We start from the raw sequence: 19259 nt of genomic DNA, 5'->3' as shown, positions 1-19259 counted from the left end.
TACCTTAATTTTATATTGAACGCTGATATTCAGTGACCGCTTCCCATGTATTGAGTTGATGTTTAATGGTGTACCCTGGTCCAATAGTCCACATTATCAGTCGTTATCCGTGGACCCTAGGGAGGGTGTAAGCGCAACTTACAGAAGCTTGGATGTAGAAATAGTGCCAAAATTGTGACCCATACTGTGATAGAATTCACAAATAAATACAACATGTTTTTGGCAAATATTATTTCTTTATAACCAAAGCAAAACAGATTATCTTCATCAAGAGCTTTTTGGTTGAAAATACGGGGTGCACCGCTCAGTCCGTCACACCGCTAGTCCAACACGCCTCTAGTCCGACACGCCGCTAGTCCGACCACACAAATTCCCTATACTTAGAGGTACGTCAGTCCGAAAAAACACTGCGCTAGTCCGAATTGGGTCAGTCCATGCCAAAAGATTGAGTGTACACCCACCCTCTTGGATTTTGCTCTCCTTTAGCTCAAAGGTACATGGTTACTCCATTCTGAACATAATTAGGACCTACAAGTGCACTGTGACATTATCATGGGGCTTCAAAATCAAAAACAAATTGATTGAACAGTACGAAGTGCCGATTTTGCCGATGTTTTTTGGCATTATAGGCATTTTAGACAGCTAGTGATTGACCACATTCAACCAGAGGGTCAAAACTGATTCACTTAAAAAGAAAATGCCCACTTTGTCATTTGGACCACTTAAGGGCGGTATAATGAGCGAACCGTGGTTTGGATTCGAGAGGGAGGGTGTCTGTAAGAGGCACAGCCATCAGAAAATGAATAACTGAGATCGCGCGTCAAATAAACTTACTGCAGTAATTTTCCAAGTCTTTAAAAAAATTAGGCATAGGCATCGAACCCGGCACCTTTCGGTTCTGAATCAACGGATAGTACCACTAAGCCAACTTCCTATCTGCCCTAAAACCTGTGATATAAATTCTTGATAATGCTTAACGTACGATGTCATTCAAAATCAAATAGAAGTCCCATAACTAAAGTAGCAATCGATAAATCTGCTCACTCAATCATCAAATAATCAATCGAAAAATAAATAAATAAATGAATAAATAAATAAATAAATATTAAAATAAATGTGTCCGTTCTCTCGAGCCCCAAAACGTCATTAAATAAATAAATAAATAAATAAATAAATAAATAAATAAATAAATAAATAAATAAATAAATAATCAAATAAATAAATAAATAAATAAATAAATAAATAAATAATTAAATAAATAATACAAAAAGAAATTATAAATTAGTTTTACTAGACCTTACACTGGAAACATAATGCAGCATAAGAAAAGTGATAGACGCACGGTTTCGAACAAGCGACGCTCAGAAAAGCAAGTAAGACACCAAAACTCCTTAGACCGCTCGGCCACAGAATCACACAGTCTACTCAATATCAAAGAAATATATTAACCTTTGACGTTACGCATTATTGGCACTTGACACGGGCACATGTCTGCGGGTAAAGATTCTGCATAATAGAAAGGCGCACAAAGGGTTTATCCCTGAATAGAAGTCATACCAGTGGCGTACCGTGACCACTCCTACCCCGGGGGCTGAAGAAAATTAAATTTTGCCGCCCTTCCTCAACATCCCGAAATGGTTGACCCAATTTTTTTTCGGTGGTTTGAAAAGTGAAGAGCAAAAAAACGGTTATAGGCACTAGCGCCCTAGAAGCAACGGATCGTACCATTTTTTCACATTTTTTATGCTTTTTCAAATTTTTTCGCCCTTTTCTTTACTAATTCTTTTTGCCGCCCATTCTTCTTCCGCCGCCCTTCTTTTTGCCGCCCCTTCTTCTTCCGTTGCCCTTCTTTTTGCCGGCCCTTCTTCTTCCGCCGCCCCTTCGTTTTTGCCGTCCCTTACTTTGACCCCGGGGGGCTGGCGCCCCCAAAGCCCCCCCCCCAAAGGCCCCCCTAACTAAATGGTTATTGACATGTAACCAATTCTTTGTATACCAGCTACGGTCAACATATACAAAGAAGTATATTATTAGGCGTACCCAGCAAACACAATAACGTTTTAAAAACATTTTAAATAAGTTATATTTTGGCTTTTGGTTTAGGTAAAAACGTTTTAATAACTTTAAAATGTCGGGTTATATAAAGGTCACACTACAACAATATTTTTAAATGTTTTCAAAAAATTTTATTGTAAACTATTTTTGCAAACATTTTTGCCAAATATTGTGTCAATACCTAAATAACATTATGTTAAAATATTTGAAACCAGCAAACACAGAAATGTTCTTAATTTTTTTTTTTTATTTTTTTTAATAACATTTAAATTTCGGGTTATATAAATTCACCTTCACTTTTATGCTAAAATAGTCTGAAATTATGAAAATTATAAATGTCCTACTAAGATCGGAACAAAATATGCTTATCCCCAATGCTTTTGCCACCACTGTTGATCTTATATGTGACCATCCTCCACAATTGAGCCCGGATGTCGCCAGTGCCACTATTGAGATATGCTCCATTGAACTTAACAATAAACAAAAGGAAACAAAGAATTTATTGACTGTTTTATTGATTTTTCACTACTTAAATGTCAAGTACTATAGACATGATATACATCATTTTAAAGCTAATTTCTAGCAGAATATTTTGGTTGAATATCTCAAAAATGATGATTGGCGACTGCAGGACTGCTGGATGGTCACATAGTGTAGGCCCATGTGCCTTCCTCACGGTGAGTTTGAGGCCGCCAAATTTTGACCTGAACCAGGTAAATTCGGCCCTGCCTTTTAGTGTCTCCTTAATCAGCGCTTATTTCATTTTCTCTTTTGCTTGGGGCCCCTGAACCCTCGGGCCCATGTACTTCGTCCACCCTGTCCCCCCGCTTGCTACGCCACTGCGGACGTTTAAATTACATGTAATCATTTAATGTAATAATTTACTTTGATGATTAGACACACGCCACGTAATGCTATTAATTAAAAAATATTGGCGTCCTTGTTTGTAATCAAATCAGCATTTGAGCTTTGTCCCCAATTCAACACCAAATTTTGACTTGACGCTAATGATAAATCCACATTGTCCTTTCTTATCATTTAGTAAACAATATGTACAACTAGTGCATTGACAAACATAATTATTTTGGTCAATGTTCATAAGATCAATATTCATACTTGCATACTTGTTACATCGGATAGTCTCGAAGGATCAGGAATTGCATTGTCTTTTGAATGATGAGTTTATGCTCTAATTAAACATCTGTAGCACACTTTTTATATAAAATCATGAAGTTTGATGAGATTATTGTTGAAATTGGAGAGTTTGGACGCTATCAGCAAAGAACGTTCTTTCTTGTTTCTCTCGTGGGGATTGCATGTGCTATGCATGGGTTAACACATGTAAGTATACAGTGGAGGGGACGTCGTTCGTTTGTTCGAAATTCAAGTTGATCAACGTGGTAAACTCTAACCATAACTTTAACCCTAATACAGATTTAACATTAAAGGGCAGTTCTATAGCAAAAACAAGTTTATCTCTATTCGAAGAGAATAATTATTACATTACAAGTTGACACTTGTTGCAATTTTTTGTGCGTATTTCTCATAACAAAGGAGAAATTGTGTGGGTAAGTTTGAAGCGTAAGTGTTCTCCCCCCGTTTGACTGATGACGTAGGTAAATGAAGCGGGCACTTTATCGTGCTCTCATCATACAATCACAATCACTTTGACAAGTTTGACATTAGCAACAATGAGTTGTACTATCACTTACCATAACAATGCTGCATAACAATATGCACACTATTGTTCTCTTTCTGGAACAAAGTGCACCAGCATTGTTACTATGCGTTTGCTTTGTAATATTTCATCCAACTGAAACTATAGCATTGCAATATACAGGGAAATCAGATACATGAGTTTGTGGACTTAACACAGTTTATATGCTAGTCTCAGATGAAATTCTATGCTCAAATTATGTATTTATTTTTAGGCCTAATATTTCTCATGATATTGATATACATATGAATTAAAAATCTTTAAAACAATAATGTAATATTAGCATAGAAAGAAGTCCATTAATTTTGTATTTTAAACAAAGAATATACGCACAACATTTTATCCCGAACATATCAGAAAACAATAATAAAATAAAATCCAAGCAAATTGTGGTTTTATTTCTAAGCTGAGCATACTTTTAAGCAAAACAGTTGCGAAGTAAATCTAGCAAGACCGAAATTAGACGCTCTTTGCAAAGTCAAGCCAAACAAGAGAAATGTGTCTGATTGGGGAAGGTGTTCTGACAATCCAAATATAAACTTAGTCCACCTCAAATGACCTGTAACAATTTGTGATTGACATTACTTAATTCACCTCGGATGACTTTGATCTGACATTCAACTTTTTCGTTCTTACACCAATCATATCCATAACAATTTAACTCTTACAACTTCCTGTCAACTCTCTAATTTAAAACTCTAAATTTCTGTCTGTTAATTGGCCAACATCCTTCCCCGCTCCCCTATTGCAATGTTGATTTGGACAAAATCGTCATTATTTCTACATTACAGTCTCCCAACATTGGAAAATGGGGGGGTGGGGAAGGGGCAAGTGTAATCTGAATGTGCATTTGCAACTATTATACAAAATAGTACGGAACTATCCCATATTTAGCTTCGATTGCGTGCTTTTAACACCAGAACGTGCTGGTGTGGCCCTGGTGTGGCAACGAATGTCCGCCAGAGTTGTAGTAGGCTTACTACCTCCATGATCCAATCATGGCAATAACGTAAATTTTGGTCTTCAGTGTTTTAAAATACAACAATGTAGAACATGTATAATTAATATGCCGTGTTGTTTGCATACAGTTTTCCGCCCAATTGTGCCACCATATTGCAACTTTGGCAATAACCGCTATATAGATTCTATGGTAATTAGCAAACAAAAGCCATCAGTAGAGTCCTCGTTAATTGACCTTATCACTATGGACCACAATAGTCTCATCCCAATGGCATAGTCCAATAACCTCAATTACATAATCATAGTGCAAAATTTGACCTCAAGTTGCAGAGTATGAGTTTGTGTACCCAAATTTTCAAAGGATGAAAGTAGGCCTACAAATGTATTAGGGCTTAAGAACTGTTCCCATGATAGATGAGCATGTTGTGGATCCTAGTGTATGGTCAAATGTCACCGTCTATCGGGTTTCTAAGGCACACGGTAAACTGGTTGAACCCATACAAAGGTCAGGATTTATTTGGTGTTTTTATAAATCCTAATTTTGTATTTTAAACAAAGAATATACGCTCACCATTTTATCCTGTGCATATCAGAAAACAATAATAAAATAAAATCCAAGCAAATTGTGGTTTTATTTCTGAGCTGGGCATAATTTTAGCAAAACAATTGCGAAGTCAACCTAGCAAGAGTGAAATTAGAAGCTTTTCACAAAGAATCACAAAGTCATGCTTATATTTTGGCGCCTCCGTAGAGGGCGCCAAAAAAAGAAGCGGCTGATTTTATCCATATGTTTAAAACCCATGGAATTTGTAATACTTAATTTGGAATTTTTTTCTGTGAACAACAACAGTATACGTTCTGTCCATTGAGAGCGTTTATAGTCCCGTTTCTCACAGCGGGCACATCTCATTTCATGACGTCACCGTTGTTCTAGGCCAAATCTGTCTCGTTCGAAGGAACTCACCGCTTAAGTAGGTTTTTGCGGAATATCAATTTTAAACGTCTTATTTTCTCAAAAAAGGAGTAATTTTCATTGTCCTTTTATTTTTAATTTGATCATTTCAATCTTTATTGCAATCATTAAAATACAAACAAACTTTAAGCACAATGATTGAAAAGAAAACACACAAACCAGACTAGAAAATGGAGAAGACAAAATGCCATCCCCATATCTCCGCAGGTGCATAAATACCAATACATAGAAAACATTCAACACTGTACAAGAAAATATACCTTCAGTAAAATTCATTTTTTTTAAAAGGAATAAAAGACATTTTAAAAAGGGGGATCCAGAAAGTCAAAAAGCCAAAGCATTATTCGACAGACCAATCGTGGTCGTATTTTGAATAAAAAATTGTATATGAACCCAATATTGCACGTTTACTTATTTCTTTTTGAAGTTTTTTACAAATCCTTTTCTTTTGCTCGCCCTTTGGTGTTATAAGAGGGAAAATAGAATCAATATTGCACTTGTTTTTGTCAGAGATAAGGCCTCGACTGCAAATTTCAATACATATAAGTTTGGCGTCATAATTCTGTTCCCGCAAGTCCATGATCAAACCAGCATATTTGTTCGTCTTGTAGACATGAGCATTGTGAATGTTTTGTTCAAAAGGGATGGTGAGCTCAATGACAATAATTTTTTTGGAAGCGCGGTTGACGAGGACCAGATCAGGTCTTTGTTGGGTGGCCAGGATGTCAGGTGGGATTGTGGTCCCCGCAACTTTAGAAGCACCGGCAAGATCGCAATAGAGGGTCCAGGAGGAATCGCTGACTTCACGAAGGGTGTCAAGGATAATGCGGAGAACAGAATTATGGCGCCATGTATAACGACCTTGTTGTAACATTACTTTACAGTTGTTTAAAACATGTAATATTAGCTTGCCAATGATATGATGTTGCTTTTGCTATAGACCTGCCCTTTAAGTATGGAATGTTTTTCATGAAGTGCCAAGACTAGTGTAAAAGGAGTCTGCATAACCGTCATGGGCCAAATATATATTAGTTGGGGTGTGTCGGGAGATTTTACATTATGGTGATGGTGTTCGAAATATACTGAATTTGCCTGAATTGGTTCGTTCTCACTTTGAATGGCCCCTGGGTAAAATGTTATATAAACTTGTTTTATACAAAAAACTGAGTTCTTTGGACATCTCGAAATCCACGCAGTTGTTTTTGTACTCTTAATTTCATAACATTTGACCCTACGTACCACTTTTAAGAGCCATATTTGTAAGCTCTTCCTATTTTCAAAGCTGGTATATTTCAGCTCTGGCAAACCCCAATTGCTGCCGAAGTTTAAGAAATATCGCCTCAAACCTCAATAAATTTGATAATAACAGAACAGGTGTGCATAAATTCTGAACATTTGCTCTTACAAAGCTCAAATTCAGCCTGCTTAAACTTTAGGCAAATTCACTACATTATGAACATCTCAACGTAAACCAAATTTTGTGTTTACCGCAACAATCTTTAATTTTTTTACCAAATCATTTAGGCGTTTGAACCCCTCATACCCCGACACATACCCCACTGATAACTTTAAAAAGCATAAACAAGCAAGAGAAACATAGAAGCAACACCAACAATCACGCACACACACCAAAGAAGAAAAACAGTAACAGAATATGAATTGGTCGATTGTGGCGAGATACCGTAATTTATTGTTTTCTTGAAGGTTTTTCTAGCAGGGGAGTCGGATCACTGGTGTGTAGTTCCAGAGTTACAGAATGAGGACTGTGCAAGATGGCCAGAGCTAAGTCCTGAGAAGTGTGATGCTGCTAAAAAAGACGCGAGTATACCACCTCAATCGAGTACTACCAGATCATACAAATATGATAACTGTTTAAGGTACATTAAGTAAAGGGGGCCGGAGTGCCCATCTCTCTTTCGAAGCGATTGGGCTAAACTCTTTCATGAAATGCTCCTGTGGGTGATCGCTCACCTCCTCACCGATTCTGTTACCTTTCCGGCATTAAATGAAGCCCATACCCATCTGTGCTCTTGGGTAGGAAGAGGCCATAGCGGTGAGGAGTCTTGCCTAGGCACACACCAAAACGTTAAAACTGCGGGGATTGGAACCCACGACCTTAAGCTACCTCGCGATTGTGAATTGAAGTATTAGACCGCTACACCACCGTGCACCCAAGGTATGAACAGAGCTTTAACTTTGTTCCATCAGGGATGATCTATGCACTGTAGTCCCGTCGAGCTTCAGTTTATACCACCAATACCTCACATTAGAAAACCTTTAATATAGTTCCATCAGGAACCGTTGTTGGCTAGACAGGGCTCATTCTTGTGTTTAACACGATACTATACTATCTATATGATTTGAGATGTTTGTTATATTACGATAGGCGAGAGGAGCAAATTATATAAACACGTATTCTTCAAAACCACTATGTTTAGCACTACGTCATGCAGAAACCACGTTTCCTTCACCTTTTGCTGTGTAATTTGACATTTACCAAAGGCCAATATTTCCATTGTATTGGGTAAGATTTAGTGGACCTCTCGAGTCTCGACAGCAATTTCAGTTCATGTGCTCTGGATAATCTAGTTTGCCATAATTATTGAAGCTTTTGGAAAGGTGTATCATTTTACTTTATCTCCTAGAAGAAATAACCGTATAAAATGACACTGAAAGTTCCGTATGTATCGCAACTTTCATATTCTACCGACAGTTATATAATGATTTATTTTCAATAGGTATAATTTAACTGGTATTCCTCCGTTCTATCCTGGTATCGATACATCCGATTACACCAATGATACGTTACAATGTGACTACGGCTGGATGTATGATACTTCACAGTATAAAAGCACAATTACGAATGAGGTATGTATTTCGTGGTCAAACCGTAACTAACTTCCGTCCGCGCCGCGTGCCGAAGGTGTGGATGGAGATGCCAAAGTATTGCCCATCCACCCCGCTGAAGTGGAGGTATCTTGGTATTCTATTGTGTTGTGTGCAAGAGGGTATGGTTAGTGAAGTAGCCGGGATAGCTCGGGATGGAGTGTACACGCGCCGCGGAAGTGTTGAGGGGACTTAGAAGCGATTTATCCACGGGCTGGCTGTCAGGTTTGTTGTCATGCGCAGCGCAGGGTCCAGGGCACAGTATCATGAACCCGATATCTCATGGAAGAAATCCCCATGATGGTAGGTCGAATCCACTAGTACTTCAACAGCCACACATGGTCATTGTGTTCCGACCTGTTTAATGTTTTTGAGATTATGGGCCAAGTGACTCCGATAGCCTGGTACGTTTTCTCTCCACTACGCCTGCGCGGCAGCCCCTCATCTGCTTGAAGGGCTTACTTTTTATGTTCTGCGCATACAAAATCATATGTTTTGTCAGTTTTTTAATTTCAATACACAGGCCAGGTTTTCAATACGCAGACTGAAGCTTACCATATTCTTTCAACACATATATTCAAGTGCAAGCCTTACAAAATGTTTTTATTAAAACCCAGGTCTACATTCAGAGATCTAAGTATGAATATCAATAGCATATGACACCACCATACGCCATGCCTAACTCATTTAGCCCAATTCAGACCCACTGATAGCAGTGCAACGCATAACATGTTTCTCTTTTTCCAATTATCGCTAGGAATAAAATATCTCAAGTGGCGGTAATTTCAACTCATCTGATTGAAACTCATTTATAAGCTCTTGTGTGTATTGTATGTATGTAACTGTGTGGTCTAATTGGAATATGCCTCTTATTGTGCACCGAGGCTGTCAATTCTACCTTAATTTCGTTAACAATGGAATGTTCACTCTGTTAAATGGAATTGGAAAGAAATACCTATAATAGCTGCATTTATACTACATCACTGAGTGATAGCGATTGTTTTTTAATCAATGAGATGAGACTTATTTTGTTGCACTGGGAAAGCAAGCTACCCTATTGATCAAATACCAATCGCTTGTCGCTCAGCGACGGAGAATACTATAAATTCAGCTTACAGAGCCCACGTGCTTTGCTGCAGGGCGCATTTCTATTGGTTAGTTTCCGTCTGTGCAAATATTTACCTGGGGAAGACGCTGTGTAGGAGTGCCATAAGGTACATATTGCTATAAATTGGCAAATATCAACTCGCTTACCATGCGGAGAAACAAAAGGGATCAAGCATTGACTAAAGAAATTATCCCAGCTGGTGTTTCGTCTGTTAATAGAGGCCGTCAACGTGACGTCATATGCCGCCATCTTGTGGGTACACTCGGCGATGGTCGTTCGATCTGCACGCGTGAACAACAAAATCGCCGCATCAACGCATCAGCTGCGTGGCAAGCTGCGCCCTGCGCGTAGCGTCCGATGCATGAGCACGCAAATCATTTGTACCCACAAGATGGCGAAAGGCTGACGGCTTCTATATATTAGTCCATGCTTAATCCCTTTTGTATTCCAAAACCATATAAGTGACGTAGAAGTGACGTAGTTAATCGGATTAACTACCATAGCAATAGATGAATACAATTTTTAATATATCGCCCTGCACTACAACGTTCACGCGGTATTCATATATTGCTATGGTAGTTAATCCGATTATTACGTCACTTCTACGGCGAATTAGCAATATACCTTCCCTTGGGTTTTACCTACCGGTTTAATCGTACAAGCGCTATGTAAAATGGTGGTTTTCTTTTGGCCCGATTTACTAATAATTGAAAAATAACAAGCAGTTAAAATAATTATCAATTCTGGAAAATACAGGAATCTATTTTTGTATCGTGTCCAAACAGTTTGATTTGGTGTGTTCTAAGTCCTCCGTAACCAACCTCATGGCGTCTATCTACTTTGCTGGTTTGTTTGTTGGATCATTGGTCTTCGGATGTTATCGGATTGGTAGGCAAATAACGAGTACAATGCAAAATAATAAGAACAGTGAAGATAAATCAATTTTAGTTTAGTAATTCAATGAATCCAATTAAAATTAAGCCATCAGAGTTAGTTTATCAGTTTTGAATCAGAAAGGATGCTGAGTCTTTCTGTCAGGTCGTATCCTGAAGGACAGGCACAATGTCCCTGTGTGAATTTAAAAAATTCAAAATCATTTGTTCATGCTTTAAAATCTTAAGCTAACATTTTATTTATCATAAACTCATTCTTACCTTATTTTACAGGATTGGTCGGTATTACACCTATTTCATAGCAATTACATTGTTCTTCTGCAGTAGTTTAGCCACAGCATTCTCGCCAAATGTTATTGCATTTGGTGTATTCAGATTCCTGGTTGGTATGGGACATATCGCAAGCTACATTCTGGCTTTTGTTATAGGTAATGCAAATTAAATTTGTTTATATAGGGCCTAATTTTAAATCTTGATCAAGCAACATTTTTAAACAATATTTGAAACAAGCAAAAACTGATAATCCGTAAAAAAACCTAAATGGCCCCACAGAATAGTAGGGAGGGGTAATTAAACTTATTATTTCAATTACACGTTCCTTGTAATGAATTAATTATGGCTGTATTCGTTTACAACAGCTACGGAACTCGTGGGACCATCCTTCCGAACTGTCACTGGAATCGGCAAAAGTTTTTTCTGGGCTTTTGGTTTTATGTTATTGGCATTATTGGCATTCCTAATTCGAGATTGGTTTATTCTTCAACTAGTCCTGACAGTTCCTTTAATATTTCCATTTTTCCTAATAACGTAAGTATGAGGTTTTACATATTAAGCTACATGTATATTTCCATTGAATACGTTAAGGTGATGAGCTAACCTGGCACAGATCACACATTACCTCAAAGATCCCCTTCATGTTTCGAATGCTCACTTTTCTGAAGGTTTGCTTGGTTGAAAACAAAATACTATTTCCTAAATAATCAGGCTACCTATAAATTCTGAAACTGTTTTCTCTCTCAACTGACAAGCCCCGATACTACCGATATTACATTGTTCTTCAGTTAAAGCACTTTTTATATATTAGTGCATAAAACTTTTATTTAAGTATTTTAAAGGAGTCTCCACGGTGGCTGATGGCAAAGGGTCGATTTGATGAAGCTGAAGTGATAATTAAAGACATTGCAAGAGTCAATAAAACCAAAGTACCCGAACCTTTGTTTGAAGAGAGCGAGAAAATAGAGGTAAGATTCAACTCCGATTCTCATCTCTGACAAGGCAAATCAGTATGGTCAGAAACACGTGACCGTGTTCCACTCCAATAAATCTCTAAATCGCAGGCTTGGTTCCATCATATCCATTGAATCTTATGCAGTGCATGCGGTGCATGAATGAATGAATGAATGAATGAATGAATGAATGAATGAATGAATGAATGAATGAATGAATGAATGAATGAATGAACGAACGAACGAACGAACGAACGAACGAACGAACGTACGTACGAATGAATATTAATGATCTATATTTCCATATTAAAAAAATAAGCCTCGTTTACAGCGCTTTAAGTCCTCTAAGATCTGAAGAAAGGCGCTATAAAAATCCAAAATGTATTTATTCTATTATTATTATTTCAAAGCATTGAAAATATCTTTAAAATAAATATGCGGTTCTTCGGTGAAGTTATCGCGCACGTATAACGTGCACCAAACACTCTCTATAATGACTTTGTACGCCATTTTGTTACATTGGTTTATACCTTTTAAAAATAAGGTCCATAAAGGTCGTTGTTTTAGTATCCAAAACAGGAAAATCACATTTTCATCTTTTGAGGACACAACAAAATACTAACTATCCAAATTGTTTATGGTGTACAAATGTAAATGCTTCTCCATTATTTTCTCCCTATTTCTCTGCAGATTTTAGAAACCAACCAGGCCAAACAAGCTACAATCCTTGATCTTTTCCGCACACCGACACTAAGATGGAGAACGCTTAACATGATGTTTAGTTGGTAAAAACACTCCTTTAAGATTTGTACATAATAAAACAGCATAATACGAAAAGTTCCTTTTCCGAACCAAAAGTAACTATTCCGAAGATTCGCTATTCCGAAGGTTCGCTATACCGAAGGTTCACTATTCCGAAAATTAAAAAGGTTCTCTATTACGAAGGTTCTCTATTCCGAAAACGGAAAAGGTTCTCTATTCCCTCTATTCCAAATATGAAAAAGGTTCTCTATTCCGAAAATAAAAAAGTGGGTTCTCTATTCCGAAAACAAAAGAAGGTTCTTTATTCCGAAATAAGTCACCGTGTTCTCTACTTCGAATATGAAAATAGGTTCTCTATTCCGAATATGAAAAAGGGTTCTCCATTCCAAAATCTAAAACAGGTTCTTTATTCCAAAATGAGGCCCGTAAAGGAAAGAAAAGAGCTTAGTGAGTATGTAAAACATCTTAATAAGCAAAGAAATGATACCTTAATGAACCCATAAAAAAGAGACCTCGGAGGGCCCGTAAAAAGCAAAGAAGAGATACCTTAGGCCTAATAGACAAGAAAGGCTCGTTGGCCCTAAAGCAAAGAAAATATATATCTTTTCTTTACCTTTTACGGGCCCCTGAGGTCCCTTTTCTTTGCTTTTACTGCCCCATAGTAAGGTATGTTTTCTTCACTTTTTACGGGCCCCTAGGACCCCGGGCCCCGGGGTAACGCACCCGGTTACCCCTCCTTTGTCGGCGGCACTGGATGTAGGCCTATATAATGGTAAAGTTATGTTGAATTTTCAGTTTGACTGATTGGCAATACTTGATAACCATGCATGATGACGGTGAGGTGACTACCTTATATGCAAATTGTATGCAAAGTAGCTCATTTTCTATTGTTCTTCACGTGCAAAACATTGCAGACTCCGCAGTTACAAACCTCAAACTGTTTTTTACTTTTACAAGTAATTAGAGGAACTCAAGATTTAAAAAAACCAAAAACACATTACACATTGGTAAAGCGGAATTGGTATTCGGAAGAGAGAACCTTTTTTCATATTCGGAGTAGAGAACACGGTGACTTGTTTCGGAATAAAGAACCTTTATTCATTTTCGGAATAGAGAACCCATATTTGAATGTTCGGAATAGAGAACCCTTCTATTTTCTGAATAGAGAACCTGTTTGTATATTGGGCATTTTCGGAACAGAGAACCTTCGAAATAGAGAACCGTTTGTTTTTTTCGGAATAACGCCTTTAATTACATTCGGAATAGCAAATGGTAAAACAACACGTTCGGAAAAGCGAACCTTCGGAATAGCAAACCTTCGGAATGGCGGACCTTCGGAATAGAGAGAGGATCCCAAGTAACTCACGAAAGATGACCTGATGCAATTATCTTCTGCTTCGGTAGGATTGTCAATATGTGTGGGGGTACGTGCTTTCAAAATATCATACCCAAAAATAATGCACCTACTCAAAATTTTACTATAATACATAACGCAATGGTGTATCCGCTACATATCCGCGATGTATATGAGGAACAATAGGGACCCAAGTATGGACCCCTGAGGTACACCCGCAAGGCTATCGGTTTTCAACAGTCAAGATAATAGATTAGATGAGGCACTAATTTTTAACGCTTTAAACTTGTCATATTTAGTCTACTGGAATCATGGAAGACTACTTCCATGCTCTTATTTTAATAAATCCCTTGATATCTAGGTTTGTGAATAGCATAGTTTACTACGGGCTTTCTCTAAGCACATCAGATCTTGGCAGTAATGACTACGTAGCGTTTTTCCTTTCTGGGCTGGTTGAAGTTCCTGCGTATTTATGGTGTATGTTTGGCATTGAGTGGCTTGGAAGAAAGCCTAATCTGTGTGGATTGTTCATTCTCGGTGGCATTGCTTGTCTTTGTACGCTCTTTTTTGGTAAGTAACATTAATTCATGGGACAAGTGTAGTAAGATTTGTGTGGGGTGTGTACATTTAGTGTGTAGGTGTGTGGTGTTTTTGCGTGGTTGGAGTTCGGTGCGGGGTGTTGAGGATGTGTATGGAGGGGATTGCTTATAGATAGCCATAACTTATCGTGTATTTTTTAGAACCGGGAACAGCCATGACTGCAATCGCTATGCTTGGAAAATTTTGCATCACAGGAACATTTTCGATTGTCTTCATATACTCGGCAGAAATGTTTCCCACCGTCGTTAGGTATGTATGCACAAACTATATCCAGCGAAAAGTACCCAAGTCAGCAGTATTGGAAGGTTTAAACCTTTGTATACCACACGGACTTTTAAAACCTACCAAACAGGTTCATCTTCATATTTTCTATATACGAGTATCTATCCTTCTTTTCTTTCTTTCTTCGGTCATTCTTTCGTTCTTCCGTCATTCATGCTTTCATTTTTTTTTTCAATATTCCTTTTTCCTTTTTTTTCGTCATTCCTTATTTCTCTTTTCTTTCTTCATTGCTTCTTCCTTTTTCCTTGTAAATCATTCTTTGTTTTTCTTTTTTCTTCTCTTCCGTCCTTTTTTATTTTTTCTTTCTTCAACTCACCTTTTCTTCCTTTCTTTGTTATTTAGCTGTAGTTAGGTTAACAAAACGACTGAAAGTCTAAGACTAATTAGTGTTTACCTGACCGTAGGTCATGTGAAAGGTTATTCCTTGTTCAGCGAAAAAAGCTGTGTCTCTAGCTGTGTTAAGGATAAGGCATTACTGTATAACAGTTTCTTCACAAAGCTTAACTTTCAGTGTTTTGTGTCACATAAAGTAGGTTTAACTCCAACTTTTAAAATTTCTTTTTAAATTGTCTTTTCTCTCTTTCTTTCTCTATTATCAATCTCATCAATGTTGGAGTCCTGGTGTCGTGTATTTTATTATCTATCCATTATTTTATTTCCTCCGTATTTTACTTTCTCTCCTTTTTTAATATTTTGAATTATATTAATACAATATTTACAGGAGTGCTGGGGTCGGTATATCATCCATGGCGTCTCGTGTGGGTGGCATCCTCGCCCCGCTTATACTTATACTTGGCGAGTACTGGCCACCTTTACCACTTATCATATTTGGATCATCTGCTATCATAGCGGGGTTGCTAGCATTGCTATTTCCAGAGACAAAAGGCAAAACTCTACCAGAAACAATCGAAGAAGGGGAAATGTTTGGAAAGTAAGGGAAATTTCATTATATTTTAGCGTTTCAAAATGAAAAAAGGCCAAAAAATCACATGCCGCATTGCTTAGTAAAGCGCATACCATTCACGTCCGTGATTTAATACTCCCAGTGTGTTAAAATCCTACTTGACCTGTCTATTCCCAGCTTGTTCGTTTGTATCTAACTAATACAAATATTTTCTATCACCTATGTTAAAACATTATTTTGCTAACATTGAACATTATTGTCTTTTGTATTATCAGGAAACAACAGTATTCGAAGAAAGCTGCGTCAGAAATTAAAGTTGCCGCCGTCTCTGGGAACATCAATCCTGCTTTTGAATCAGAGAAGACCTCTTAACTCTCTTCACGCGGGTGTTGACTGCAGACGACAGGTTTCAATAAAGATTCAAAAATTTCAGAAATGTAAATTTTCATGACCATATTTGGAATCAGCATGAAAAATGCATTAAAATGAGTACAAACAAGCCCAGTATTGATTGGTTCGGTGGTTCTTACGATAGCTCTTGATATTTTGAGAAGACATCTCAAAACTTGGGACTTTTTATGTTGAAGTCTATGGCTAGCACGCAGAGTATATACTGTATTGTTTTATATATTTGTTCTACGGTTCTCTGTTTTGTGAGTTAACAGAATTCAGGGGCGCATTTTACCAACAACAAGAAAGGTCCAGTATCATCCAGTATTGAAATGTGTATTTGTGGATGACATCATGCAGTGCAGAAACGTACTTTTACAACCTGCATCTGATACCAATCTGAACATGAAAATGTGACTTCGCTTTAATCTACATAATAATAATCTACTTCATTCGCTGGGAGGGGTTGTCAAGACAATTTCTTGTCGTCTATCAAGTGACCAGTTCATTGAGCCAATTGCATAATAAAGGTCTGAGACGCACTGTACCAAATTGCAACATGATTATCATAGCACTATTAGATTTATCAATAAAATTCCTTTAAAATAGGAATGGGCGCCCAAATGGGCGCTTTGATGTGATGTGCTGAAAAAATTGAAATGTAACGGTTTGGATAACATTTACTTGTTTAGAAATATTGTAACATTAGCATACTAAACAAAGCAATATTGTGAAATGTAAGTCATATGTTGTAGTGGGGAAGGTGCAAAAAGGCACTACATAAGATGTAGTTAATAGCTAATCATTGTACAGCCTGTCTCAAAAAAAATTGTGCAAGTAAAAGCGCCCTCTATGGCAATTAGAAAATACCGTTGTGATATGATGCTTACATAAACTTCAAGGGCGTAGTCTTAGCTCTCAGATGCCGTTTGTTCTGTTCAATTTGCTTGTTTTAATCTCGAGATATGTTTAGTTAACCACGATAGCGTAAAATCACAACTTTTACTAGGGAAGAGGGCTAAACACAAGTAGGTCCTAGATCAATTATGAGGATAGCTTATGTTGATGTCTAATGCACTCCCCCTTCGGGGCTCGTGCATAAGACGCATCAACCTCAGCGCGCATGCATTATTTTGTCTAATTTCTCTCCCAACAAATAATACGCGTTCATTAACCTATAAGTTTGCAATATTTGTTTGTCTTTTAACATGTCTTGAGTGACAAAGAAAACAGAATTAACCATGATAAAATCATTGAGTGACATGCACATGTGTTTACTTTTACAGCAGAATGTGAAATATCTATTTCTCTTTTAACCTGTTTTAAGTGAAAAAGAGAATTATATAATACATGTATCATGATAAAACTGTAAAAACAGTAAAAACTATTTTTATTGTTGTATAATTGATGCGTTCTTTTGATTTCACGAAGGAACTCTTGATAAACTTGATGCTATAATTGATTTACATGTGCAGTCCTGTTGATCTTCCCTAGTAAAAGTGGCACAATTGTGATTTTACCCTTTCGTTGTTAACTAAACATATCTCGAGATTAAAACAAGTAAATTGAACAGAGCAAACAGCATTTGAGAGCTAAGACTATGCCCTTGACGTTGATCTAAGCATTATGTCACAACGGTATTTTCTTATTGCCATAGAGGGCGCTTTTCACTTACACAATTTTTTGGAGACAGGCTGTAAATCATGTAGGGCGGGGTTGTTGGAGCAGAATTTGCATATATAATTCTTATGGATTGTTTTCCAACCAGGAGTATTGTTATGACTAACTGCATTGGTAAAAAGACAAGAATACGGAATCTGGGAATCTGAACGAGTGACTTTTTATTTAATCCATACTGAAAAAAAGGAATATGAATAAAGGCATTTTACATGTTTAACAATGTTTCACTTCAAAACAGCAATGAAAATTACTCGGTAACCAAACTTCTTGATATCTGATCCGGAATTTGCACTTTGTATACGTTTCAGCAACACTGTTGCCTTTGTCAACACTTGATGATGAGTGAATCATACTGGCAACCGGCGCTAGATGTATCTCCATCTGGGGATTTTCTTGATCAAAAATGTGTGAGAGTTGATACTATCCGTTGTCTCTGTTCATGGTGGTTTCCCTCCTCTTTCTAATTTCTATAGCCTCCTTTATCCAGCGTGTAAATCGTTCATGTCCAGTTTGATGTGTTTCTAGAACTGGGATCAAGAAAATCCCCAGATGGAGGTACATCTAACGTCGGTTGCCAGTAGGAATCACTCAGCATCAAGTGTTGACAAAGGCATCAGTGTTGCTGAAACCTACACGGATCAGATATCAAGAACTTTGGTTACTGAGTCATTTTCATTGCTGTTTCATATTCATATTCTTTTCTCAGTATTGATTAAATAAAAAGTCACTCGTTCAGATTCCCAGATTCCGTATTCTTGTCTTTTTTTCTGTTCCCTATACATTGCTCGAACCGATATACCATGCCCGATGCAGTCAAAATCGATACACGTATTGTTGCTTTTCTATTCTATAACGATAAATGTCGAAGTTGCCTATAGCCTATGTTTAAAATTCAATTTGGCTACCAATAAATCATTAGCGCGCCTCACTTGAGTATTCTGTATGTAGCTGCGGCGTGGGTTCAAGACCCACCTCTGCCGAACTTAAAAATTCCTTTTTCGTTTTTTGCTTTTTGCTTTTAAATTTCATATTAGGGAAATGGGACTGGGTGAATTTATGACGTAGGGATGAGTGACCCCGGGCTGATTGCATGCAAAACAAATCACCAGATGACTGATTATAGGACATAGCGCCACCACACGAGCGTTGGTTAAGTCTTAACGTATGTAAAAACGTACGGTCTACGTCGGCGTTCGAAAAATCGCAATCTCTCTAATGTATCGACATATGTCAACTAGTGCTAATCATGCTGAGATACAAAACACTTTGAACGCTACTGACCACCCTCCATTGTCGTGCTGGAAGTCGATCGATTCATGTTGAAACAACACTTTTCTGATATACATCTTATTACTTTTAAATTAATTTTCTCGGTCAAATAAAAACCAAAGTGATTTGCTATACATTTTACTGGTTTTAAATTAGGCATGAAGTTTTGTCTTTTATTTCAAAATTTTTACAGCCCGCACTTC

General features: G+C 37.4%; 1 protein-coding gene across 1 annotated transcript; it reads left to right on the top strand.

The window, feature by feature from the left end:
• The first annotated feature begins 2708 nt into the window (after positions 1–2708).
• Positions 2709–16321, top strand: LOC140140700 (organic cation transporter protein-like). Its single transcript, XM_072162457.1, has 12 exons — positions 2709–3418; positions 6314–6553; positions 7420–7579; positions 8441–8570; positions 10482–10584; positions 11228–11396; positions 11695–11830; positions 12506–12600; positions 14293–14501; positions 14672–14780; positions 15535–15744; positions 15993–16321. Exons 1-12 carry the CDS (start codon positions 3280–3282, stop codon positions 16087–16089), a joined length of 1797 nt encoding a protein of 598 aa, XP_072018558.1. The 5' UTR covers positions 2709–3279; the 3' UTR covers positions 16090–16321.
• The last annotated feature ends 2938 nt before the right edge of the window (positions 16322–19259 follow it).

This window comes from Amphiura filiformis, chromosome 19 (genome assembly GCF_039555335.1).
Source record: "Amphiura filiformis chromosome 19, Afil_fr2py, whole genome shotgun sequence".
NCBI lineage: Eukaryota > Metazoa > Echinodermata > Ophiuroidea > Amphilepidida > Amphiuridae > Amphiura > Amphiura filiformis.
The sequence above is the reverse complement of the archived record's forward strand: the minus strand, read 5'-3'. Positions and strand labels throughout refer to the sequence as shown.

Coding starts and splice junctions, on each gene's coding strand:
- LOC140140700 (XM_072162457.1), top strand. CDS start 3,280: ATGAAGTTTGATGAGATTATTGTTGAAATTGGAGAGTTTGGACGCTAT. Junction 7,580..8,440: donor AAATATGATAACTGTTTAAG/GTACATTAAGTA, acceptor TATTTTCAATAG/GTATAATTTAACTGGTATTC. Junction 8,571..10,481: donor AAAGCACAATTACGAATGAG/GTATGTATTTCG, acceptor GTGTCCAAACAG/TTTGATTTGGTGTGTTCTAA.